The sequence below is a fragment of the Accipiter gentilis genome, chromosome 11 (assembly GCF_929443795.1).
Source record: "Accipiter gentilis chromosome 11, bAccGen1.1, whole genome shotgun sequence".
Taxonomy (NCBI): Eukaryota; Metazoa; Chordata; class Aves; order Accipitriformes; family Accipitridae; genus Astur; species Astur gentilis.
The window spans coordinates 1,163,728-1,188,901 of NC_064890.1; the positions used below are offsets into that span (position 1 = coordinate 1,163,728).

General features: G+C 63.6%; 1 protein-coding gene across 1 annotated transcript in view; it reads left to right on the forward strand.

Moving 5' to 3' along the window:
* Positions 1-434: 434 nt before the first annotated feature.
* SND1 (staphylococcal nuclease and tudor domain containing 1) overlaps positions 435-25,174 on the forward strand; it is a 127,842-nt gene continuing 103,102 nt past the window's right edge. The window contains exons 1-10 of the mRNA XM_049813984.1: positions 435-589; positions 4,669-4,818; positions 6,098-6,218; positions 9,051-9,129; positions 11,774-11,934; positions 12,158-12,249; positions 12,836-12,994; positions 13,431-13,537; positions 13,830-13,920; positions 19,908-20,021. Of these exons, the coding sequence (XP_049669941.1) occupies positions 515-589; positions 4,669-4,818; positions 6,098-6,218; positions 9,051-9,129; positions 11,774-11,934; positions 12,158-12,249; positions 12,836-12,994; positions 13,431-13,537; positions 13,830-13,920; positions 19,908-20,021 (1,149 nt within the window). The 5' untranslated portion in view covers positions 435-514. The remainder of the gene's footprint in view (positions 590-4,668; positions 4,819-6,097; positions 6,219-9,050; positions 9,130-11,773; positions 11,935-12,157; positions 12,250-12,835; positions 12,995-13,430; positions 13,538-13,829; positions 13,921-19,907; positions 20,022-25,174) is intronic.

Genomic DNA, 25,174 nt, shown 5'->3' on the forward strand with positions numbered 1-25,174 from the left:
CCGCCGGTGCTCGGCGCTGCACGGACGCGGAGGGAGAGGGGTGGGGCGGTGACGCAAAGGGGGCGTGACCCCGCCCGGCCCCGCCCCCGGCGCGGCGGGAGGCCACGTGGGAGCCCGGGCGGCCCTTTGCCGACGTGTCCCTGGCGCCGCGTGCCCCGGAAGTCCCGCCTCCCCTCCTCCATCCCGCTCCCCTCTCTCCGCGGGGCGGAGGGGAGGGACGAGGAGGGGCGGGGCCTCCCGTGACGTCACCCCCCGCGGCGGCCTCTCGGGCCGCTGCCGCGGCGCCATTGGCCGGCGAGCGGCGGGGAGGGGGCGGGGCGGACGGCGGGGCCGGCCTCCCGTTGGCCGTCGGCCGGGCGGGGGGGCGGGGCGGCGGGAAGCCCCCGCCTCCACACACTTCCCCCCCCTCCCCTTTACCTCCCGCCGCCGCCCCGCCCCTCGGCTCCCTTCCGCGCTCGCACCGGGCCCCGTCCGCTCCCTCCGCGATCGCCCCGTCCGCCGCCCCCGCCCCGCCATGGCCTCCGCGGCCCCCCCCGGGCAGGGCGGCTCCGCGCCGCCCCTCGCCGTCCAGCGCGGCATCGTCAAGATGGTAAGGGCTCTGCCGCAGACCCCTCCGGTACCCGGGATCCCCCCCCTTCCCTCCCGGTTAACCGGCACCCCCACCCCCCATGCAGCTCCCTACGGTGCCCGGGACCCCCCCCTTCCGCTCGCCGTCTCCCTTCCCGGAGCTTCGCGCTCTATCTGTCCCCGGGCCCCGGCCTCCCCCACGCCTTCCGGTGCCCCCGGGCCCCTTCCCCGTACTGCCCGCCCGACGCTCCGGACCGGCCCTGGTTTCCCCCCCCACCTCCGGTGCTCGGTCCCCGGTGCCTGCTCCGCAGCAGCTACTGCCCGTCCATCCCCCGCAGCGGCCCGGGGACCCCTCGCTGCATTCCCCCCCGGGACCGGGGGGCGAGGCTGTCCCGGTGGCCGTAGGGCCCCGCCGCCCCGGCTGTCGACCCCCGCTGTCGGGATGGGGCAGGAAGAGCTTTCGGTTCCCCCGGTATCTGCCGGGGCTGACCGGGAGCCGGTGGTCCCGCTCCGCTACCGGCCCCGAAGCCCCCGCGGTCCCGAGGAAACTCAGGATACCCCCCGGCGGCGTGGGCGGCAGCCTCGTGGCACCCCGTCTTCCGTGGGGACACCCCACCGCCGGCTGGGGCGTCCCGCGGGGTCCCCCACCTGCTCCTCTCCCTCCTCTTCTTCCCACGCCGCTGCCGGAGTCCCCCCACGGGAAGGAGCGGCGGGACGGGGTCCCCGACGCCCCCCCCCCCCGCTCCAGCCGTGTCGGATCCCCACGTGTGCCGGCAGCGGAGACCTGGAGGGCGAAGGTCGGGGTCCGGCAGCGGCCGCTGGGATCGGGTCCCCGTGTTCCCTCCCGGTGCCTGTTTGCATCACCCCGTCACCTGCCGCGTGTCCCCCCCCGCACCCCGGTGAGGATTTGGCCACCCCACCCCGGTGGCTGCTGTCACCGGCCGTGCCGCTTGCGGCAACCGGCTTGGTTGGATCCGACCCCCCCTTCTCCACGTGTCGGCGTCGAGCCGGGCTCGCGTGCCAGCGCTGTCCCGGCTCCTGCCCTTGAGCCCGTGGGCCGCTTGTCACCGTGCCTTGTCACCCTGTTGCCCGAACGCTGGTTTTTCTTGTGCCCAAATACAGTTTTTTTTCTTGAGGTTGCAGGTGACCCGCTGCCTTCCGAACGAGACCTTTGCTCGGGGCACCACATCGTGCCAGAGCCCGTTACGGCGGTGGGGACGGGTTTGGGGATGCTACTTTAGGTCGCCAGTGGTGTGGGGAACCATTCCTGCCACCCTGTGCTGTCTCGTGCCCAATGAGCCAATTTTCGGGATGCTCAGGGAAAAAAACCTCACCTGGCTGCTCGTGCTGTCCCATCTCCGTCCGTGGGGACACAGATCCGTAGCGTGATTTTGGACGGGACGGTTGATGTCTGCTGGCCGTGAGGCAGCCATGCACGGTGGGCACCGGCTCCTGGGGGCCACCCGCACCCCCGCCATGGCTGGGGGGGGTGGGTGCTGGTGCCGGGAGTGTGGCCCATGGTCCCCCTTCCCTTCCCGGGGCAGGCAGCCCAAAATCCCTGCCCAGGAGGCACCCTGGAGAGGTGTGTGGGGGGGTCCCCGGCTCTCTGCTGTCGCTGCTCTGCTTCGTGGTGGTGCCGCGGAGCCAGGAGTTGCCGGGGCCAGCCAGAGTGGTGCCGGCCACCTGCTGCGCTGCGGTTCCCATCACAACTTTTTGAACTTGGAAGTTTGGGGGTTTTTTTGCTGCACTTTCCCGATGCATGTTTCCTGTGAAATTGCAGCGGGACCGTGGGGTGTGGGAGCAGAGAGGGGGCTTGTCCTGGCACAGCAGAGCAGGATGGGGGAGCAGCGAGGCAATGGGGGTCAGGGCCCCCCCTCCGCCCCGCCTGGAAGAGGCACCGCGAGCCCGGCAGAGGTTCTGCCCCGTGGGGTGGGATGGGGCGGCAGCGGGCTCCTTCCTTTTGGGGGGCTTGAGGAGCTGGGGGAGGACGCGGAGTCCCAGCGGAGAGGTGCGGCGCAGCGTGGCACGGGGGCCCCCGGCTTGGGGCTGAGCTGGGACCCTGCGTTGGTGAGTCCCCAGGTAAAGCTGGGGGCTGCCCCTCTCCTTGCCAGCGCCTGGGGAGCCTGCCTTCACCTCTCACCATCCTTCCCATTCCTGCGATGGCTTTTAACCCTTTGTGCCCCGCAGCTGCAGCTCTGGATGTGACAGTCTGGCCAACGGCTGTGCCGGCAGGACCCCGGTGCCGTCCTCTCCCACACGTGGGGGTTGCCTCTGCGGTGGGAACCGGGTCCATCTGGGTCGTGTCCCTGTGCTGTGCCCTGGCCTTGGCATGTCCATCGCTCTCTCGGCTCAGCCTGCACTAACTACAGCTTTTGCAGCCTGGTTTAAGCCTGGTTTAAGCCCAGCTTTCTCTGACGAGGTGCCTGGGCTGATTTTTGCCAAAAAGGAGGAGCACGGCTTGGGCTGGCAGGCTGCTTTGGCGGGGGTGAAGCTCGGGCGGTGGCATGGTCTCCCAGTCCCATTGCTGTCGGAGCCCGGCCAAAAGCTGCTGCCCGTAAAGGTGTGTGTGGCTGCTCCATGGGCAGGGACGGGGGCACGGCGTGGTCCGGTGCTGGGGGTGGCATGCCCACCCTAAAGCACCCCGTGGACCCACGGAGCACAGACCAGCTCCGCTAATGAACCTGTCCCCTTCCTGGGATCCAGGGTTTGTACTGGTAATTGGATAAAACAGTTGCAGCATCTGACTTGTTTCCCCATGCCCTATAAATTAAAGATTAAGGTTAATTACAGCGATGAAACCTCTAAGTCCTTAAGTATCAAGCACTGAGCCTTTGCCAGAGGTTTGCTCTATGTGCAGCTCAGGCTTAATTTGAAGCTCGATTCCCAGCAGCTCGAGCAGCGTACCGGTCTCTGCTGTGGGCACGGGTGCGCGAGAGGTGGCGTGGGGCAACAGGCGTGATGCTGTGGTACGACCAGACCCTCGGGGTTGGTGTGACAGGGCTTGTTTCAGTGGGGCTTGTTTCGGTGAGGCTTGGTGTGAGCCGGTGTCCCTGGCGCTGGGCCGGGCCGGCTTCTGTAACAGGGTACGAGTCCTCTGGCTTTGGGACGTGCCGTGAGCATCCGTGGGGATTTTGGGTGGGCAGCAAGCCAGGGCGCATGCTGAAATCCAACCCGGAGGTTTTCTGCGAGCACTTCGGCAACATCAATCCCGCCTGCAGGGAGCCGATGCCGATTAAAACGGGAACAGGGTGATCCTCGGCACGCTCGCTCTGCCTGGCCGGGAGCCTGGCTTGGCGGCCGGAGCTGGCCCTGCCGACGCCGTGGCTGGCGGGTGGGTGGCTTGGGGTCTTGTATGGGGACAGAGCCATTGAGAAACCTGGGGGGGGGTTGCAGGGTGGGGTGATGCCGGTTACTGGAATTGAGTTGGGTACGAGAAGGAGAGGTCCAGTTTGGGTCTTCCTCCTTTCTGGGGATTCTCCCAGCAGTTTTTTCCATATGGGTTTATTTTTCCAACCTCGATGCAGTTGCTTGGCTGAGGTTACCGCCCATGGGCGCAGGGTGCGTGCGGCCAGCCCGTCGCCGGTGCCCGTGGCCCCTTCACTCCCAGCGGGTCAGATCCCCCGGTAAAGGTCTTGGCATCACGGTAGGTAAAAGCATCCGTTCTGAGCGTGGTCCTCGCCCAACGCTCCTGCAAGCCTCGCCGAGGCCGTGCCGAGCAGCCCAGGTGGTTAAAGCCCTCGTGCCGAGAGCGGCATCCCTCTGGGCCGGCTGGCTGCAGGCACGTGTTCAGTTGTGCTGGGCTCTGGAGGAGGGGATGGGATGGGATCTTTGGCAGGTACCGCTGTGAAGGCGCAGGGTGCGGAGCTTGGCACCGTCCTGCATCCCCGAGCAGAAAACCTGTGCCCGTGACAAACCGTGCCCTGTGGTGCTGAGTTTCCCATGTCCTACCTGGGGCAGGATCCATCCCTGGAAGTCTGTCTGTCCGCACAGCATCACCTGCCTGTGTGCTCAGCTCCGTCCCTTCTTTCCTTCCTTGCTCTCCTTTGCCGGCTGCTGCCGCTGGGGCCGGAGGACCCCCGTAACCCCTCTGCCTCCCCGCAGGTGCTGTCGGGCTGTGCCATCATCGTCCGCGGGCAGCCCCGAGGCGGGCCGCCCCCCGAGCGCCAGATCAACCTCAGCAACATCCGTGCCGGGAACCTCGCCCGCCGTGCCGCCGCGGGCCAGCCGGATGCCAAGGACACCCCGGACGAGGTGGGTGCCTCCCACGAGCAGTGCCGTGCAGCACCCCCCCTGTCCCAAGGGTCACGGGTTGAGCTGGATGGGGGGTGTGTGTGTGTGGGGGGGTCTCCAGGCTGCTGGCCCAGCTCTGCAGACCACAGCACCCTCGGCCCACCCACTGCAAGGGACGTTGCCCGTTCCCAGACCTGCTGCTGCCGTCCCATGGGGCTCAGACGGCTCCCTCCTTGCCAGCGTTGGTACAGGATGAAACAGTCTCTTCAGTCATCCTTTAAGGGATCCTTTCCCTGCTCCAGCCCCGCAGTGTGGATTTTGGGGCGGATTTCTTCTTCCTTACCCTGTTACGGTCACAAATGTGGTCAGGACGGGGCAGGCATCGTCTGCTGCTGAGGACCAGGCATGGCTGGGCAGGGTCTGCGGGACCAGGGGAAGCCGGTGGTCCCTCCAGGCTTCCTCTGCGGGGCTTTACCTGCCCGGGGGGCACAGGAGGCAACGGGGGCATTGCTTTGGTGCAGGCAGGGCTGCCTGTGCCGGCAGCGGTTGGGAGCAGCGGGTTTCTGTCGGAGGGAGCCCAGCCGCGGCCACCCATCCTCCCAGCCCCGGGGGTGGCGCAGAGCGCTGGCAGCTAATTGCTCTCCTTGGGGAGTTTGCCTTCCAAACACTGCTTCAGCCTTTAAATGTCACTCTTTTAAAAAATTATGCCTGTCAGGTTTGCTAATTGTTTATGAGCACGTCATGTTCTCTCCTCCGGACCGCGTTCCCCACCCACCCGCTGCGGTGGAGTGGGGCTGAGCTCGCCGGGGCTCCGGTGCGTTCCTGCCTCGGTGCAGAGAGGTGCCGGGGGGGGGATGCGAGAGCCCGCTTCTCCCGGCCGCTGCGGCCGGTCCCGCTCTGCTCCTTCGCCACGGGCAGGAGCCGGAGGAGCCCCCGCCGTGTCCCTGGGAGCTGGGGCTGGTCCAGCCCCCTGCGTCACCCAGCTCCAGCCCTGCTCCTTCTGCCCCAGGAGCTTTCCTGGGCTCAGACGGATGGGCCCGGCTGTGCTTGGGGAGCACGAGGCCGGCTGGAAAACCAACCGTGACCCCTTTTGGGAGGACAGAGAGGAAGAGTGGAGGTGTTTCTCCTGCAGAGTAACCGGGTCGATTCCTCTGCAAGCTCGTGGGCTGCAAACAGCCTCCAGTGCGGTCCTGGGCTAATGCAGCACGTGTGGAGGAGAGCGCGAGTCCCCCGGGGTGGGGAGCTGGGCTTTCCCAGCCATGTTTGACCCGTCCTCTCACCTCGACTTCGTTCTCTCCAGCCCTGGGGGTTCCCGGCTCGCGAGTTCCTGCGGAAGAAGCTGATCGGGAAGGAGGTCTGCTTTACCGTGGAGTACAAGACCCCGCAGGGCCGGGAGTACGGGATGGTGTACCTGGGCAAAGGTGAGTGCAAAGGGCTCCGTCGGGCACCTGAAGAGCTGGCAGGGAGCGCGCGGCGAGGTTTGCGGAGCGCGCGGCGCTCGCAGCCGGAGCTACTGTCTGAGAGGGTGGGTTGGGATGTGGCGTTGGCGGCAGAAGGATGCATGTCCGGTTTTCCGTGGAGCTCCAGCTTTTGGAGGGGAGTGATGGCCGGCAGCGATCCTGGCCGCCTGTGGGGTTGTGCAGAGCCGGAGCACGGCTGCGCTCTCTGGAGCTGCAGCTGCTGGTTGATGCACCACAGCACGTGGATGCAAGCCATGGCATTAGGCGAATTCCCACAGGTTACCCCTTGCCATCCTTTTTGTCATTATAAATCTCTTATCTCTGGCTGATCGAAGTCTCCCAAAAGGAATCGGCTTACCTGTGGCCCCTGAGGATGCGGCGGAGCGCCAGGAGCAAAACCTGGCCTAGCCGCTCAGCCCAAATGGCGTGCGATGCCTGCAGGCAGCACTCTGGGGCTCAGAGTAGCTTGGGGCAGGCAGCTTTTTTGGTGCTGGTGCAGGTGGGCTTTGGCTCCGGTTAAGTCCCCTTTTGTGGTGAGCCTGACTCTGGACTGCACTCTGTTGGGTGCTGCGTCCCCTCTGCCAATAGCCCTGGCCGATTTTTGGTTCCAGCCGTGCTGGTGGATGAGTTTTTGGGCTCTTGCTCCCCACGGTTAGCCCTCAGCCATCGCCTGGTCTGGTGAGAGTAACGGTGAAAGTGGCTTAGAGGTGGCCGCATCCTGCTGCCGGCTTCTGGACCGCTCTGCTCTGCTGGGCTTAGCTCCTGGTTGGACTTCCCGTGCCCTCGGGTTTCAAGAAGGGGAAGGTGAGAGGGTGAGCGGGTGCCGTGAGGCAGTCCTTGTCTCCAAATACGCTCCCCGGCATCGCCGCGGCACTCGGAGCCTTTCCTGTGGTGGAAGCGGGAGGTTGGCTCGAACAGCAAGCGGCCGGGACTTGCTCACCGCCACAGACGGGGCTCATCCCGAGGCAGCGTGGCACGAATGGAGCGAGTAGGGTCTGCGTGGAGGCCCGGGGAGAAAGGAGGTGGCCCGTGATGAGGGGGAATGTGCTCCCTCTGGGTCTGCAGCGGGAGTTGCCGGTGCCTTTGCCTGGGCAGGATGAAGATTGCCGGCCATCCGCTCCGCTGCACGGCCAGAAAGCCCGGCATCGCTGATGGCTCCCGGTTCGCCACTGCAGAGGATCAGCGGGTGGATTTGTGGCCGTGCAGCTCCACGGGAGGGCTGGAGCTCTCTCTTTGGAGGTTTTCAGGCTCAGCTGGACGTGGCCAGGGCCAGCGTGGCCCGAGGTGGGCAATACCCCTGCCTGGAGCCCCTTCCCACCAGCACCTTGTCACTGCTGCGAGGGTGACCCAGGGCTGGCTTCCCACTGCCGCTGCATCCCGGCGCGCTCCAGCCAGCGTCTCCTGCATCTCCTACGGGGGTCCTCCTCCAGTGTGGGAATGAGACACCCCCACAGTCACCAGGCTGCAAGAAAGGGGAGCAGGGTCCTACGTGCTGCCAGGATGAGCCTGTCCCTGAGACCATGAGTAACTGGATATCGAAGTTAGCTCCGTGCTCATTCCTGAGCTTCCAGTTTTGCTCGTGGCCTGGAGAACTGGGAAGCCCTTTGGGATGGGGATCCCCTCCTGCAGAGGTGGGGATCATAGTTTTGGGCCATCCTTCAGCAGGAAGCCTGGCAGGTCCTGACGTCGCAGTCAGCAACAAATAAACCTTGAAAGGGGTTTTGTTGTTTGGCGACACTGTGATCGGTGGAGTGCTCCCTTTCAGTCATCTGCAGCCTTGTTGTCTGTCATGTTAAGGGCTCTTGTGCTGTGCCTCCCACGTAGGTGTCGTCCTTATTGTTAAATCCCAGCCTGTCACACCGTGGAGGTGAGAAATGAAGCATAAAATGTTTCCTGATGAAGTTTGTCAGGGTTTAAATACTATTAATATGGAAACGCTGCGACAGTTTCCCTGGCAGTGATGCAGCAGCTGTCTGCGGCTCTGGGCTTTGGAGCGGTGGGCGCTTTGAGGGGTGGTCGCTTGCCATCGCTCGCCAGTGGTGGCTGAGCCAGAGCGAAGGTGCTGGGGAAGGGTGGGGGTCCAGGCAGTGTCCTACACCCCCTCCCCAGCCACCCCCTGCTGCTGCTTGGGGCTGTGCAACCCTGCACCCTCCCTTCTGGGTGGGCAGTCAGGGGTTTCTCCTCGGGGATTCTGCCCAAATCTTCCTGTTTATCTGCTCTCCCAGGCCTGGGATTTCCCCCCCCCCCCCCCCCCGCCCCGGGACTGGCATTTGTCCCCTGCCTCCCTGGGAGCTCTGGCTCCTGGTAGCCGTGAAACCCCCATTTTTCTGCGGAGGAAGGGTGCCTTGTGTGGAGGTGCCCGTTGCAGGTCGTGCTGGCAGCGCAGCCTTCGTTGGAAATCCAGAGAGCCCCTTTGGTGCTGGGAGGGTATTGCCTGCCTCCCCTGGGTGCTGGGGACATCCCCTTCCCACGGAGACGGTCCTGGGTGACAGCAAGCCTTGCAGCCCAGTGGTGCGTCGTTGCAATGTGCCACCTTCCCACTTGCTTAGCTCTGATCCGGGGGAAATGCCGTCCCCAGGAGAGCCCTGTGCTCCTCTGCTCAACGCATCTTGCAGCCCATGTGCTGCTGGGACACTGGGCTAGTGATGGGAGCCTTTCGCTCCCGGGTTGCTCCGTCACTGGTTCGCTGGAATCATCTTGCGAGTGCTTTCCAGGACCGAGGTCTGTGTGCCTCTGGGCTGCCCCGCGTGCTGGTGGCTCGTCTCGCTGACTCCTCTTCTCCTCTCTCTGCAGACACGAGCGGCGAGAACATTGCCGAGTCCCTCGTGGCCGAAGGGCTGGCTTCCCGCCGGGAAGGGATCCGAGCCAACAAGTACGTATGCGGCTGCGTTCCTGCGCTGCCCCGGTGAGCCCGTGCTGAGCGGCCGCGCCGGTTCTCTGCTGTTATTTACCCGGGCATGGAGCCTTTGGGTTCCTCAGCTTTGGCCGGCCACCCGCCCCCGCTCCAGGGCTCTCTGCAGTGCCCAGGTTTCACAGGCATCGTGTCCCAGCACGGTGACCCCTTGTCTTGAGGGTTGGAGTGGTGAGGGGCTGGGGAGGGGGAACCGGGTGTCTCCTTGCCCTGGATGCTGAAGGACCAGAGCTGTGGCCCTGGGCTGCAGAGCAGAAAATCTTCCAGCTCTTGGTTGCTGGAAAGTAGCGTGGAGTCGAGGTGCTTTAATTCATGCTAGAGAGGCGATGTGATGTTCCTGCCCCTCGTCCCGTGTCCGGGTGGTGCGTTGCCTGTGCCAGTACCATTGGAGCTGATGCCAATGCTTTGCCCCAGCCCTGTCACATCCCAGAGCAAGGGAGAAGCCTGGCCTTGACTGCGGTGTGCTGGCACCCCCCCGCATGGCCCCGGGCACCCGCTATCCTGTTCCAGGGGTGCGAGTTGCTTTTGTGGCACTGCTATAAATACCAGTCGGACGCTATTTCCATCCCCGCGCCTGCTGGGCTGGAAGCTTGCCCGTGTCGCTTCCTAAAACTGTTCCTGGCACACTTGGATGCTTTCCACCCAGTGTTTTCGGTAGTGCAGCCTGTAAACAGGTATGTTGAGTAAAGAGAGTGTGCATTGCCAAGGGCGTGGATTGGTTATTTTATACCCAGGCTTGTCAGTGCTGAAGCCTCAAGTGCCAGCGGGTCCTGCCTGCTGCCTGCCTGGGGACACGGTCGCTGTCCCGAGCCCTTGGGGAACGTGCTCTATGCCTGGTGCTGGTGGGCTCTGGATGCCCTCGGCAGAGGTCAGCGGCTCTGCTTTGGCACGGTCAGGGACCGCTGCAGGGCAGTGATGCCTGGGAGAGGTGTGAAAGCCGCTGCGCCCGTGCTGGAGGACCTGCAGAAGCCACCTGCTTGCGGGGCTGCTGGGGCTGGGGGCGAGGAGCTGCTGGGAGAGTGGGTGCAGCACCGGTGGTGGAGCCTGGCGAGGACCGGCGGTGTTGGTAGGATGAATTGGGGTTCAGCTGGAGTCAGCTCTCACCGCCCTGTCCTGATTCTGCACCTCCTGCATCGCTCTTGAGCTGCGGAGGTGGAATGAAGGAGGAAAGCCTCTGCCTGCCAGTCTGCTGGGGTTTTTGCACTGATTTTCTCCTGCTTCCCGTTGGAAATGTCCCCCTGGGACCCTGCTGGGGCTTGCGCTGAAGGGGGACCGTGAGCCTGCACAGGGCTGGTCGTGAGCAGCCGTGGCTCGGTTCCTCTGTGTTCATCCCTGGTTTCCAGCCAGCCTTCCCCACCAAATCCCCCTCGCCTGGCTCCACTGCAGGGGCACGTCGGCTGCAGCCGTGCCGCTGATCCCATCGGAGGACGGTTGCGTGGCAATGCAGCTGCCCAGGACTTTTCAGGAGCTTCTGGCCTGTTATGCTGGAGGGAAGGAAATCGGGGTGCAGGTTGGGTGCTGTTGTCCGCTGCTTGTGCTGGGGGTACCCGGGCAGCTCCACAGGGACCTTCTGGTGGCTTCAGGCTTGTGGGGGTCTGCTGCTTCAACCCCCTCCCGCAAGCGCACCCAGTGGGCAGGACACCTGGTGAAGCCGGTCGCCCTGAGCCCCGCGATGACGGTGCAGGACCTGGACATGCAGCCCCCCTGGCTGGGCAATGCCGCTGCTGTGAGCTCCATCACCAGCATGATGGGGCTGGTGCAGCACAGTTAGCACAGGGCTGAGCTTCCTGCAATTAAATATCGCCTAGAGTGCATCGCTGCTCCACGTTTGCTCTCCTAATTCAAAGGGTTGCATTAATTAATGGGTGCGTGAGGTGACTCTGAGCCACTCACTCATCAGCTACTTGAGTTGGGTGCTTCTGCAGTGCATTTGGGATTCATCAGGTTGCAGCTTTGCTCTGAGCTGAAGAATGCTAAAACGCAAATATCGCCAAATTTATTTAATGAGTTATGACGGCACATGGCAGGGCTGGCTGTTGGCGCTGGGAGGGGGCTGCTGCTGCTGCGCTCTGCCTTTGGCGGTTGCCGGCGTGTGCAGGACCGGGGACGGTCCGTGGTTTGGTACGACACGCAAGCTGCGTACCTGGGTTTGCCGTCCCTCCTTTCCCAAAGCATGCTTTGCCGCTCAGGGAATTGGGGCTGCTGCTGCCCCGTCTCCTCGGGGCTGCCTTTTCATCGCAGTGCGCAAAAGCAGCCTCTGAAAGGGTTGCCTGGGCTAAACCTCCCCAATCTATCAGAGATGGTGCTTCCAGCGGCGGGTATTTGGACATCGGTGGCGCAGCCTCTGTGCTGCGGTGCCGGAGAAACTTAATTTGATTTACTGTGTGTTGCTGTCAGCAGCACGAAGCATCGCTCACCAGCTCACCCAGGCAGTGCCTTTTCTAGATGCAAGTGATCAAATCTCACTAAAGCATCCAGAGAAGTGCCTGGAAGATGGATGTTCCTGGTGATGGAACATGCAGGAACTGGCAGCGTCCTGCCTGCCCGGGGCCTGTCCTCATCCCGACTTGTCCTGTCCTTATCCCGACTCGTCCTGTCCTTGCAGCCCCGAGCAGAGCAGGCTGGCGGAGCTGGAGGAGCAGGCCAAGAGTGCCAAGAAGGGGATGTGGAGTGAGGGGACGGGCTCTCACACCATCCGGGATCTCAAGTACACAATCGAAAACCCCCGGCACTTCGTCGACTCCATGCACCAGAAGCCAGTCAACGGTAAGCTGGCACCAACTCTGGCCCTCGCTGCTGGGCGCTGCGGTCGCCCCTGTCCTCCGTCCTCAGCTGCCTGCCTGTCCGCGGCCTCGGAGGCCGGTTGCCCATGCCGTGCTGTTTGGGTGCTGTTCCCGGCACCCTCTCGCCGCAGAGAGCTGTCTCCGGCTCCGTGGCTCCCGCTGAGCCCCTCCGCAGCAGGACCGACCTCTCTGCTTTTGCTCCGCAGCCATCATAGAGCACGTCCGGGACGGCAGCGTGGTGAGAGCCCTCCTCCTCCCCGATTACTACCTGGTCACCGTCATGCTCTCGGGGATCAAGGTGAGGCTTGGCCGCTGTCCCCTGTCCCTGGCAGGTACGCTCAGCAGTCCTCTTTGCACCGAGTTCCTTCTTGCATTTGCACCGTCATTCACCGCGCATCCTCCTCGGCACCTTTTGGCAACGGTGCAAGCGTACCGGTACCTGTCCCGGCTGCCATCCAGGGAGGGATGGAGGCAGGGGTACGGCTGCCTCGTTGCCCGCCGTGTCATCCTGCGGGCACCCTCCAGTAACAGGCTGGTTGCAGCCCGCGGTTGCGTGCACGCCGGTGCGGGGTGTCACCACGGGGATGGGAAGAGGTTTGGGTTAGGTGGGTACCAACTCCGCGCTGTCGGACCCCCTGCAAGGATCCCCTGGTCACTGGGTGAGTGGTGGTCCCTTGCTCTGCTGGTGTGGGCTGCCATCGAGGTGGCTGCGGGTGCGTGGAGCCGAGAGCTCGGCCACCCGGCATGGAGGACGGCTCTTGGGCTGGGGGCTCCTGGGGCGGATGGGGCAGAGCAGCCTTCCTCCCCAAGGAGGCTTCTCACCCCTTTCACGAGGTTTTTAGGGGCCAGCCCGTGCCCTGACCGTCCCCTCCCCTCTGCTGCAGTGCCCCACGTTCAAGCGGGAGGCGGACGCCCCCGAAGTCCCCGAGCCGTTTGCGGCCGAAGCGAAGTTCTTCACGGAGTCGCGGCTGCTACAGAGGGACGTGCAGATCGTCCTGGAGAGCTGCCACAACCAGAACATCCTGGGCACCATCCTGCACCCGGCAAGTGGGGCTGGTGGTGGGGAGGGGAGAGGGTCCCGGTGGGCTGTCGGACGGTTGGTCATCACGTGCTGAAGATGCTAAAGGTGGTTGCAAGGTCCGGGTGCCTCCTCCGGTGAGGGCTCGGGGCAGCTGGGAGCCATGGGCTCTTTACTGGTGGATGTGGGAGACCGTGGTCCATCTGAGCAGCCTGCGAGGAGAGCAGACCCCCGTGGGGTTGTCTCCAATAGCCCTGGGGGCACCGGGTGCCATGGCCAGGCCTTGCAGGGCTCTTTGGGGACCTGTGACATCTAAGGGGCTGAGCAGGGCGAGTGCGGTGCTCCCCTCACAGCGGGGCAGGGATGGGGGAAGGCCAGCTCTCCTCGGGGGCGCAGGAGGAGATGTCGATGCCGCGTCCCCCCGCCGCAGCTGAGCGCGCCCCTCCTCCCCTTCTCCGCAGAACGGGAACATCACCGAGCTTTTGCTGAAGGAGGGCTTTGCCCGTTGTGTGGACTGGTCCATCGCCGTCTACACCCGTGGTGCTGACAAGCTGCGTGCGGCCGAGAGGTGAGTCGGATGCCGGGAGCCGCGGGGCTGGGTGCTGGGGTGGGCACGCTCCGAGCTGCACCCGTGGGGTGCTTGGGGTGACTCCAGCCCCCTCTCCCTGTCCACGTGTGGGTACCCCTGGTGCTCTCCCGGGTGGGAGGTAGATGTGATCTCTCCTTGCAAGTCTGCGCCAGCCCCACTGCCTCTGCCAGGGCTTTGCTGGACAATTTAACGTATGGCACGTCCGTCCCCGCTGGGGATGCCAGCTTGGGCATCACGCCTGTGTGTCGTGTCCCCCCGTCCCCCCCGCCAGGTTCGCCAAAGAGCGCAAGTTGAGGATCTGGAGGGACTACGTGGCCCCCACGGCAAACCTGGATCAGAAGGACAAGCAGTTTGTAGCCAAGGTGAGTGGCTGGCAGAGCAGGCGAAGGGGCAGGCAGGGTCTGCCTGCGTGGGGGCAGAGGGCAGGGTGCCCGGCTGCCCGTGCCGGACTCTGCGTGTGCTGGGACAGACCCCGCAGGGTTTTGCCTCTGCTACCTCCCTGCCACGGACCCGCAGGCTGGGATCTCGGGCAGGCCTGGGGTGGGAAGAGGTGAAACAAAACGAGGGGAGAGGAAGGGCTGGTGGGTGCCCTTGGGGCCTCGTTGGCCGGGTGCCGCAGAGATGCTCTTGCCCTGCCTGCCGCTTTCCTGCCTGCAGAGGGATGCTTGCCCTCAGCAGAGTTTTCCTCCCCCCTCCTGCCTGCATTTCCAGCGCCGTGTCCGGGCACCAGCCCCACGGCAGCCCCTGCCCCGATCCCGGCGGGTTGCTGGTGTGTGTGGAGCCGTGGGGTCTCCGAGGGGCAGACCCCCTGGCTGGCACCTCCCTGCGGTGGCCGGCCCAGCTCCGGGACCTCGCTAGCCCCATACACCGCAGCAGCCCCCGGGACGCCCCCGCCGCCCGCGTTCCCACCGTACGGAAACCGTGCCTGCCCCTGCCCCGGCGCGGTTCGGAGAGCGTAGCCCATGCGAAAGGGAGGACGCGAGGGGAAGGTCGGTGGGGCTGACCTGGTGCTGCCCCTGCCCTGGGCGGTGGGTGTCCCTGCGGGCGAGCATCTCGCCCCGGAGCGTGGCGGTGGGACGCGGGGATCTGGGCACCGTTCGGGGAGTGGGGGGGCGGGGGGGGGGAGCAGCCCGCTAGATGGTGCTGCCGGCTCGCCCAGCGCAGCAGCCGGGGGGGCTTCGGTTCTGGTGGAAAGCCTGGGAAGTGTGCGACAGCTGGATTTCTTGGAAAGTCAGCCTAACGCCTGTGCTCCCCGCCCCGCATGCGGGTCAGATCCTGCCCCAGGAGCATCCTTCCAGCTGCTCCATCCCTGCTGCGAAGGAAAACGGGTTTGTGCCCGGGTACCTCTGCCTGCGGGCACGGGAGCGAGCCGGGCTGCTCCTTTCCCCGCCTGTCGCGGTGCGGCCGGCGGCTGGGCTCGGGGCTGAGCACGCCTGGCCGGGCACCGGCTGCGGGAGCTTCGGAGCTGCCGGGCAGGGCAGAGGCAGGAGCTCTCGCAGCCGGTCTGGGCTCAGCCACGCGGTGCGACCGGCTTAATTTGTTCATCCGTGCGGTGCTGTCACCGGCAGCTGCGCGGCAGCTCCGGGCCTGCGGAACGAGGCTGGGGAGGTGCTGGCTCGCGTGTTAACTCTGAGATTGCGCCCTTCTCTGCAGCTGGCTGGCTGTCAGCTCAGATATGGCTGGTAGTAGCGGTAGCGGAGGTCCCCCCCAAGATTCCCACCGGCTTCCCCAGGCGCTGAAGGGTTTGCAGAGCTTTTCCTCTTCGAGTGGCGTATGAACGTGCCCCACATGCCCAGCCCAGAGGGTCTCTGAGAAGGCCAGAGGTGAGAGTCCAGCCCTGGGGAGAAGGACCGCGTTTGGAGGTGCTGCTATCGCAGTGAAAAGTAACACCTGGGCAAATGCCCCCGCGGGCACGGGGATGGCCGTGCGAAGGCGCTGGCGTGCTCGCAAGTGCCATCCTGCCGCTGGCAGAGGCTGCTGCCGGAGCCCGCGCCAGGAGCCGGCACGGGGGCCGTTAGTCATGCTTTGCTCAGCAGCTTGCGGAGGGGGCGGGTGGACGGTCCTGGCATTTCAAAGATGCCCGTTATTTTGTTGAACGGCTCATGTGCAGGCTGGGATGCTGACGGAGAGCTGCAGCAGGCGGGTCTCTTGTCCCGAGCACCCCTGGCAAGGGAGCAAAGGTGCCTGCGGCGGGTTTGGGGCCCGGCGGCATCTCGAGCCCTTGTGCCAGGCGTTGCCATGGGGCAGCCATCCCCCCAGGAGCGGTGGGAATCCACCCCCGGTGCCATGGAGCGGAGGGGACCCCGATGTGCAGGCTGCATCCCGCTTAAGGTCCTGGGGCAGAGCAGCGTGCAGGATGGCCCCCCAGTTCTGGGCACAGCCCCTCACTCTGCCCCAGGCTGGGAGCACTCGGCCCCCCGGCTCGCCGCAGACTGGGGTCTGCTCCGGCATGGTTTGGCTACCCTGGCCCTACAGTAAGAGCCCCCAAACACAGTTAAGCGCCGCGATGCCGTCCTGCTTCCTGGGGAGGCGATGCAGAATTTCTCCGCCTTCAGTTAAAACCTGCTCTTTTATGCAGGCCCGTGCAAATCAGCATTTAGGGAGCTGTCAGCCGAAGCACCCCCCAGGCACCGTCGGTTTTGCAGTGTCGATTTTTGGTCTTTTTCCCTTCCCGGGAATTGTAAGTGACAGGGAAAATCAGGACAAATGCCCACACGCCCTGGAGTGCTGGAGCTGAACCCAGAGCTGGGCACGTGCCCAGCCTCCCCGAGGAGCCCCGTGAGCCCCCATCCATCCTCCCGGTGCCCTGCAGAGGGGTCTGAGCACCCGCAGGCAGCGGGCAGGCAGGCAGGCAGCGGGCAGGCAGCGATTGCTCGGGCGCTGAAGCCGCCTCCGTGCTCGGCAGAACGCCGAGGTGCTCGTTTGCAGCGGCAGAGCTGACGTAGGAGCTGCCAGGGGGTGGGGGGGGGGGAGGAGGAGGAGGAGGAAGATCCCAACCTGTCTTTGCACTGTTGAGCAACCGCGGCAAATCAGCTCCGGCTAATTTTGGATCCCGATGCCGTCGCGGTCAGCTGCCGGTGCTTTGAGCGGAGGGGTTGGTTTGGGGAGAAATTAAGGCTTGGCCTCAATTGTGGATTTGATGCCTGTGAGTGGCAAGACGAAAAGCGGTGGAATAAAAATTTGAAGGGGCTGGAGGCTTTCTCCTGAATTCCCTATGTCAGCTTGTCTTAGAGCACCCAGGGATTTGGGACAGCGCTGCTTGGAGTTGAATACATTACGCTGAAAGCTATCCTCTGCCAAAAGCTGTTTATAATACAGCTTTGTACGTGGGGCTCGGAGGGCTGTACGAGGTTGTGTCGTCCCATCTCCCTGCTGCGGGGCAGCATCAGCCCCCTTGGGGCTGGGGGGGTGAGGTTGAGAGCAGCCGCTTGCCCGGGGCACGCTGGGCTCCGTGGGCAGCCCCTCGGCCGCATCCAGGCTTGCCGGCTGGGATGTGTGTTGGTTCCTGCCGTGCACTGGCTCCAGCACTTTGCAGGTTGGAGGAGGCAGTTGTGGATGAGCTGGGCCTATGTATATTTTTTCTTCCCCCCCCCCCCCCTCCCTGCTTTGCAAAATGCTCAGAGCCTTCATCATGGCCAAATCATCTCAGCTCTCAGTGGGATCTGCCAGAGCCAGCCTGGGAGCTGCTGTCCTGCTGAGCTGAGCGCCAGACCCTGCCAAAACCCCTCAAAAAGCAGTTTCCTGGTCGGGGGGGGCCAGCACTGGCCCCTGTCTCGATGCTGGGTACCACCTCCCAAAGTGCCACTGTCCCGGTCTTGCAAGGTCAGGGTGCAGGAGGTCCCTCCTGGCTTTGGGGATGCTCCCTGTGCAGCAGCCTGTCCCGGAGCCCTCTCCCAGGAGAGGTAACGACCTGCGCTCGTTACTGCCGGGCAGGGAGTGCAGGAGCGGGCTGCCCTGGGGCACAGTGGCAGCTGGGGGAACGGCCCCAAGGCCCACAGGGGTCCTGCTGGGTCGAAGCCCATAGCGAGGGCAAGCGCGCAGGGCGAGCAAAGCGCTGGGGTGGAAAATTGGAAACCTTGTTGGGATCAACGCTCTCAGCGAGAAAAACTTCTCACACAAAAAAAAATACCGACAAGGCACCGCTCTGACCTTCTTGCCCCAGGGGAGCAGTGATGGGGGCGAGGGTGGGAAGCCTGGTGGGGGCTCAGCGGTGGGTCACTGGAGCCCATCTGCTTGCAGGGGCTTCACCCAGCCCTCCTGTCCATGCACCCAGCTGGAGGAGCTTGGGCTTGGGATGAAGGCTGTGTCCTGGGGGGATTTGGGGAAGCAGTGCTGCTGGAGCATGCAGGCTCTGCAAGAAGTAGCTGCTGAGATTTAAAAAAAAAAAAAAAGGTAATAAAAAAAAAAATCCTTTCAATCCATTTATCAAAGTGCCTTTTGAGGCAGGTGAAGCCACAATAAATACTGGATAAAGGGAGCTGGCCACAGCAAGCTGAGAAATTGTTAGCAAGAAAAATGGCATGGCCCCTGAAGTGGTGCCGAGTCTCCCGTTTTGCTGCCGTTGTGCCCCCCTCCTGCCCGCGGGGTCCCTGGGGAGGGGGCCGCAAAGCACCTTCTGCTGCTTCTATGCACAGGGTGATGCTGCCGAGCCAGGGCCGCAGCTCCTGGCTGGAGGAGGGGAGAGGTGGGCACGCAGGGATCACCCTCCGCTCCCGCTGCCACCCTGCCCTGTCCTGCCTGGGACCCTGCCCCGGGTACCACGTCCTGCAGCATCCCGTGCCCCCGCAGAGACCCATCGCAGCTGGGTCAGCCCGGCCGAAGGTCCCTGCAAGTTAATTTCTGCCGGGAAGGGGATGCTCGGGGGGGGCTGGAGGGGCTTGGCGAGTCCCTGGTGCCAGTTGCCGGCTCCTGCACATAAACCACGGCTGTGCCGGGAGCTGGCGGCTGCCTGCCAGCGGGAGCCTGCCCTGCTGCCGCCTCCTGCCAGAGAACAAATGAGATCTGACCGCAGCTCCGACATGGAAGTGCGGAGTTGCGCGTGATGGATGTGTAATGCGGCGCAGGATTTGCCCCTGGATCTGACCTGCAGCTCCCCTGGCTGCAGTATCTTGTCTTCACGGCTTGCTTTTTCTAAGCCTTCTGCGAGAGGGAAGGGATAGATGCCCGATGCGCTGCTGGGGTCCCATCCTGACCCCTCCAGCGGCGAGGATGCCCTGAAGCATGAGATTTGATTACTTCGCTTAGCATGCAAACTGCTTTGGGCTCGGGTCTGCCTATGAAAAGCAAAGGATGTGGGTCCCAGGAGAGGCCGAGTCAGTGGGTAGGGACGTCCCCCGGGGGGGTTTGCTGTGCTGAGAGGAGCCCTGGCAATCCTCGATGTCTGCTTTAATTTTAATTCCTATAATCCTGTTATCCCTCTGGCTAAGCACGTTTTGAGGGACTGATGTGCTTGCTGGGGCAAAAAGTGCTGTAAGTGGAGCAAATGTGTGCCCTCCTCGCTCCGCTTCCCGCCCGCCCCCCCCCTGAGCTCTGGCTCAGCTCTGGGGGGATGCATGGGGCTGTGCTCCCTGGGCTCGTCATGGATGAGCAACATGGGAACCTTTTGCTCCAGTATGTCTCGGGGGACTGGGTTTGTGCTGGGAGCAGGTAGGGGAAGGTCTGTGCCCTGCCAGTGGCAATACCTGGGTGCCTTGTCCTGCTCTGCCTGCTGCCGCTCCGTCCGGGCTGGAGAATGGTGTTTAATGAAAACTGAGAAGATTAAAACAGCATGCCCTGAGCCCTGCTGTCCTCCGCCTGCCTGCACAGCCCTGCCTACCTTTGCCACCAGTTTTTCTAATTAATTTGCTCCCTGGGTGCATGGAGAACCACCAGCCAGGACACGCTGTTGCACAATTGTCGGGTGGAAGAGCCTTTGCTGCGGGCTGTGCTCGCTCCCTCCTCTACGTGCGGTCATCCATCACCCGGTATCGGTGCCTGTGGTCCAGTCCCCTCTCTGGTTTTGTTTCTGGAGTGAAACCCTGGGGGGCTGAGCCTCGGCATGGGATGGCACATAGCTGGCGATGCGCTGGTGTGCCGCGGCATCACCGTCCGGGGACCTCGCAGGGCTCTGACCAGCGCTGAGCTCCTCGGGCTCGGAGAGCAGGACCACGGATGCACTGCTGAGCCGCAGTGACCCACCGGGCACTGGGAATGGGGTTGGAGCCGCTGTCTCCGTGATATCTGCTGGGGGCTGAAGTTGGGGTGGGTCGGGGTGCGTGCCAGAGCCTGGGCATTGTCGTGGCGGTGCCTGGCTCCGGCGCTCGTGCTGCCTGTGGGCATGGTGTTCACCACGGCCTCTCTCCCTCCGCAGGTGATGCAGGTGCTGAACGCGGATGCCATCGTGGTGAAGCTGAACTCTGGGGACCACAAAACCATTCACCTGTCCAGCATCCGACCCCCCCGGCTGGAGGGGGACAGCACGCAGGTGACCGTGGGGACGCGTGGCGGGGACGTGACTGCGGGGTGAGATGGGGAGGGTGCTCTGCTCTGCTCCCCAGTGGTGCAGCATCTCTGATGGGCAGCAGTCGCCGGCGTCCGTGACCGTCCCTGGATGGAGTCCCTTCCCCGTGAGGCTCCTCTTCCATCTGGCCTGACCTCCGGCCCGACTCAGCACTCCCTTTTTCTTCTTGGGGGAGCCCCATCTTACGGGATGTCAGGGGCCTTGGGGAGGGTTTGAGCGTGCACTCTGATGCCTGCAGGGAGACCAATGCCTCCCTCGTCCCCTGCCTCAGTTTCCCCCTCTGTATTGCAGTGCCATTGCGATTCTCTGCTCTGGGGAGGTAGAAGAGCCCCGCGTCCAGGGCGTGGGGCTGTGGATGATGCGCGGTGGGATGCTGCTTGGGGCCGTGCTGGCGGATGGGTGCCCTGTCGCTGCGGACTCGTGCCCCTCGGTGGATGGACACGCAGGCAGCAGGGGAGCTGCTGCCCGGCATCCTCGGGTCCTTTGTCACCCGCAGGCTTTGGGCTGGGGCTGTTCCTTTGCTCAGCGGCACAGCAGCAGCTCTGCCCTCCCCTTCCCCTGCAGCCTGATGTTTGCCCATCGCTGGGGGGGGGAGAAGCAGGAGGCTGCAGGGCTGCTGGAGATTATGTAAAGCGTGCAAAACCCTTTGATTTTCCTTTTCCTCCCTGCTGTGCCATTCAGCGAGGTGCTCAGCCGTGCAGCCCCCGAGCATCTCTGCCCTCTGCTGTGGGGCTGGCTGGGGTCGGGGAGCACTCCCCTCCTTCCTCCCTGCATCCGAGAGGAGCCGGCTCCTGTCCTCCGGCTCAAAGGGATGCTCCGGTGTGACTCTGGAGACCTGCAGTATCAGGATCTGATGGGGAAATGCTGGGGACTGAAGTCTTCGGGAAAACGCTGCATTGTTCGCGCACAGTTTGGTCTCCGCTGTGCTTGGTTTAAGCATGTTGCAAGCCGGCGTGTGCTGGACCTCAAGCCCCGCGCTCGGCAGTGACATGAAAGCACCCGAAATAAGCTCTGCTGTGCGGCTGCGGGTCGCACGCTGAGTCCCCTTCACCTCCGCTCAAAAAACCTCTGCTGGGCTGGGAGCCAGGATGCCGGTTTGATCCCCGTGCCCCTTTCTCCGCACGGAGCGGGTGGTGACGGGGGCAGCCGGTACGTGCCGGCAGGGCTGTGACCTGCGGCGTGGGCACAGAAGCCGGGCGCTGCCCGCCTTTGCCTGGCGGCAACTGATCTGAAACCATCCAAAAGCTCCTTAGGGCAGGGATTTATCTGCTTGCCTCTTCTTTCTTTCTTTTTATTCCCGCCCCCCCTCAATGGCTGAATGCACTCGAGAGCTGCCGAGACCCCTGCCAAGCACCTGCATTGTTCCTAGCAGAATCCTCCTCCTCATCCAGCGCCTCTCGAGATGGCGAGGAGCGCTCCCACCTGCGAGCGGGAGGAGGGCTTTCCAGCCGGGAGCAGGAAGCCAACCTTCACCCAGGATTACACGAAAGCTGCCTTTCCCAGGGCTGGTTTTTTTTTCCCTGAAGGGCACCGATGCGCTGAACGCCGGCCAGGGCTGGCCTGGCCGCGCTGGCGAGTGACGGCACCGTGTGCCGCGGCTCCCCGAGCTGTCGGTGTGCGCAGGGGCAGAGCCCAGGTTGCTGTGGGAACAGTAATTTGGAAATTCCTCCCTCCTAGGATGCCGCCTTGTTTTGTACACACTGAATTATGAATAACTTCCCAGATTAGCTTCTTCCTCCCGCTGTTTCTCTGGCGTCAGCGCCGGGCGGCCGGGAGCCGCCGCGAGCCGAGCAGCATGCTTGCACGGCAGGGAGGGCATGGGGTGGCTGCAAAGCGGCCACCGGTGCCGGTTGCGGGGGGGGACACCCTCTCCCTCGTGCCCTGCCAGCATCGTGCGGCGCTGCCGGGAGGAGCGCGGTTTCTTTGCGGAGCGGCCGCGGTCTCCAAGGAGACTGCAGAAAAACAGCTGCCCCCCGCCACGCTGCCGGCTCCCCTGGCAAAATCCTTTGCTTGCTTCGGCGCTGCGGCCCCGGCGCGCGGGCGGTTGCCTTCTCCCTGCCTGCGGGGAGCTGCCGGGCTCGCCGCCGTGTGTGGTGCTGCCCAAGGGATGCCCTGAACGTGGGGTTTCCCCGCCTCGCTGGGTCTGGGGTCTCGCTGCAGATGCCCTAGCATACCAAAGTTGCCAGATTGCAGCCAAGTCACTGGTCCGCATCTGGCTTCTCGTTTGGGGACCTCGTTGCGTGGGGTGGGCTCGGCATTTGGAAAGATCTGCGCTTCTAGATTGCATCCAGGGTTTGCAGGTGCCAGGTCCTGCTGCCAGACCCTCCGGCGGTGTGAAGTTACCCGTCCTTACGAGCGTGGGCTGGCCAGCGCGACCCCAGGTCCTGCAGCACTGTTGGGGAGCAAGAGCTGCTTCCATCTTCCTCCTCTCCTTCCTTCTGCTACAAGAGCTGGAGCAGCCGGCGCTCCAGAGCCCGTCCTGCCCCGGTCTCGGGGGGAGCCTGCGTGGCTGTGACAGCCGTAGTGATGAAATTCAGAAAATAGCCATTTGGGTACTTGGCCTGCCACCGCCGTGCCAGCCTCTTGCTTGGGCACCCCCAAACCAGGAGGGTTTCAGGCCCTGGCACCGGTGTGAGCTCTCTTGCCGTTCGCGGTCTCCCCAAGGCTGCCGGTGCGTGCCCTTGCACCGTGCAGGAGTGAGTTCGGCCACCCTAGCTTGTGGGTGCCCCAGTTAAACCTCATTTATTTCTTTCTGGGTTTTATCCTTCTTTAGGCCCTCCTGCATCTTCATCTCTGGCTCTGCTTATGCAGTTGCTTAATTACCTGTGAATGCAATTAGTGAAATGTTTACGCCCCCCTCCCCTTCCAGATCATTCGTTTTAAAAAAAACCAAAAACCATCCAAAAATCCAACAACTGACCAAAAAAGCCCTAGCCAGACGAGCTAGGCACCTTGCTCAGCTGCCTGTCCCTCTCTTCCCCGCCCCTGACTTGGTGCTTTGCTGCTCGCAGGGGGGTGCTTTCTGGCCCCGAGCTCCCACGGTGCCCGGGGTCCCTTGACTGCTGCTGCTGCTGCTCCCCTTTAATCCCTGCTCCAGCTCCTGTGCTCCGGAGCTTTCTGCACTGGGGGGGCTCAGCGTGGGAGACCCTGATCCTAGCTGCCCTTGCAAAGATGGAGCCTGAGCTCAAGGCATGGACACACACATATATATATATATTTTGGGTTGGTTTGGGGCTGTTCTGGAAGGCTTTACCCATGAGGTGTTGTGTGGGGGTCCGGCAGCTCCGTAACGGAGCGCTGGGGCTCGGCGGCGTTGGCTGCGAGCTGCTTTGCCCGCGGTCGGGGCTAGACGTGTACCCACCATAGTAGGTAGCATGTAGTTAGCGCGGCTCTGCCGGGGAGATCCATCTCCATCCCGCCGAGCGCAAATTGGTCCCAAGGCACCTGATCGAGTAGATGGGAAATGACAAACTGAAAATTCAGCGTAATAAAATCCTACAGCCTTTCATCTCCCGCCTTCATCACCCAGCGCGAAATGAATCCTGAGAGCAGTAGCTGATAACATTTAATATCTCTATCGCTTGTCTCTGTCGAGGAACATAACGTATTCAGATGAAGATGCATCTCCCCTTGCTGCCCAGGTGCTGGGTCTGCAGGTGCGGCACCAGTGCCGGCCGGAGCCCCTCGCCGGGACGGCTCCTTGGTTCGGGGCAGCACCTCCGCAGCAGGATGCAGCACGGCTCCTTCACGCTGTGCAGTGTCAAAAGCCGAATGTTCCCGGCAATCCTTCCCCAGGCCATGTCCTGCCACCACCATGGGCTTAGCGGCTCGCCGGGCTGGAGGCTGAGCCGTACCGCTGTGCTCACCGCAGCTGGTGCTGCCCTCGCCTCCGGTGAAATTGCCTGGTCCTTGTTTGGCCGGGCTGGAGCCAGGGCTGGTTTCTGCCGTGTTTAAGCCCGCAGCTTTGAAGCGCTAGCTTGTTTGACAGCATGACCTCATTTCACAGCTGTGGGCCACATCTGGGATTCGAAACGTGGGGCGCTCCAATGTTTGGGGTGAATGAGGTGTCTCTGGGCAAGGGCAAGCCCTTCCCCATCGCTGCGGCTGACGCCCATCGCTCCGGCATCCCGCACCGCTCGGCCCTCGTACCCCGTGGCGGGGTTTGCGGTCCGTCCCTCTTCGGCTGAAGCAGGTTGCCGGCGCGTCGGACCCGACCGAAGGCAGAGCAGCCCGTGTCGCTGGCGTGTGTTTCCGTGGGACGGGAGGCAGAGCAAACCCCCGGGGAGGAGCGTTGGCTGCGAGGGGCTCCGACCTGCCGGATCCGCGGGCGCTGCTGGGTCTGTGGGCAGCAAGCGGGGATTCTGGCTCGGGGGCTGGGGCTTTCCTGGGTCTCGGTGTCACCACCGTTCCCGGCGTTCGGGAGGTTTCAGCTTTGCTTTTTTTAATCAGGAATTCGCTCCCTCGGACAGCTAAATTACAGAATCTCGTTAACGGCTCTGTGCTCTAGCAAGCTATATTTGCCCAACTGATGCAACGGCAGTACAAATCTGCTCCAATCCCCTGATTTATCTAAATTGATATCTTAATTGGTAATACTCTTGGAGTGGGGGAGTCAAACGCATGGACCCTGATTCAAAGAGAAAAACCAGGGAAAAAAGCCATCCTGCTGGCGGTGGGTTGGGTGTTTTTGAATTCTGAAAGTGGGGCAGTGTCTCCCCTGGCCGGAGCGGGGCTGCGGGGAGGGAGGCAATTGCTGCTGGGGGTGGCTGGAGGTTTCGGCAACACCAGGGCCCCTCCTTGGCCCTGGGAGCTGGAGGGAGGAGGTGGAAAGGGAATCAGGAGCAGATATGTCCCGGCTCCTTTCCTGGTTGTGCCGCTGCTCCGGGACTCGAAGGTCCCTGCTCCTGCCTGCGCAGCAGAGATAAGGTTGACATTGGCGGTGGGGGATTTCTTCAAGGATTGTCTGGACAGCCCTCAGGCACCTTCCAGCCGTATTTTCTGAGGACACAAAGCCAAGGCTGTCTGGTTTTTCTTGTTTATCCTGGATGCTGCCTCATGCCTGTCCACCCACTCTGCTCCGACGCTGGTGTTGGGGTGCTGGGGTGGGCTCTTGGGCA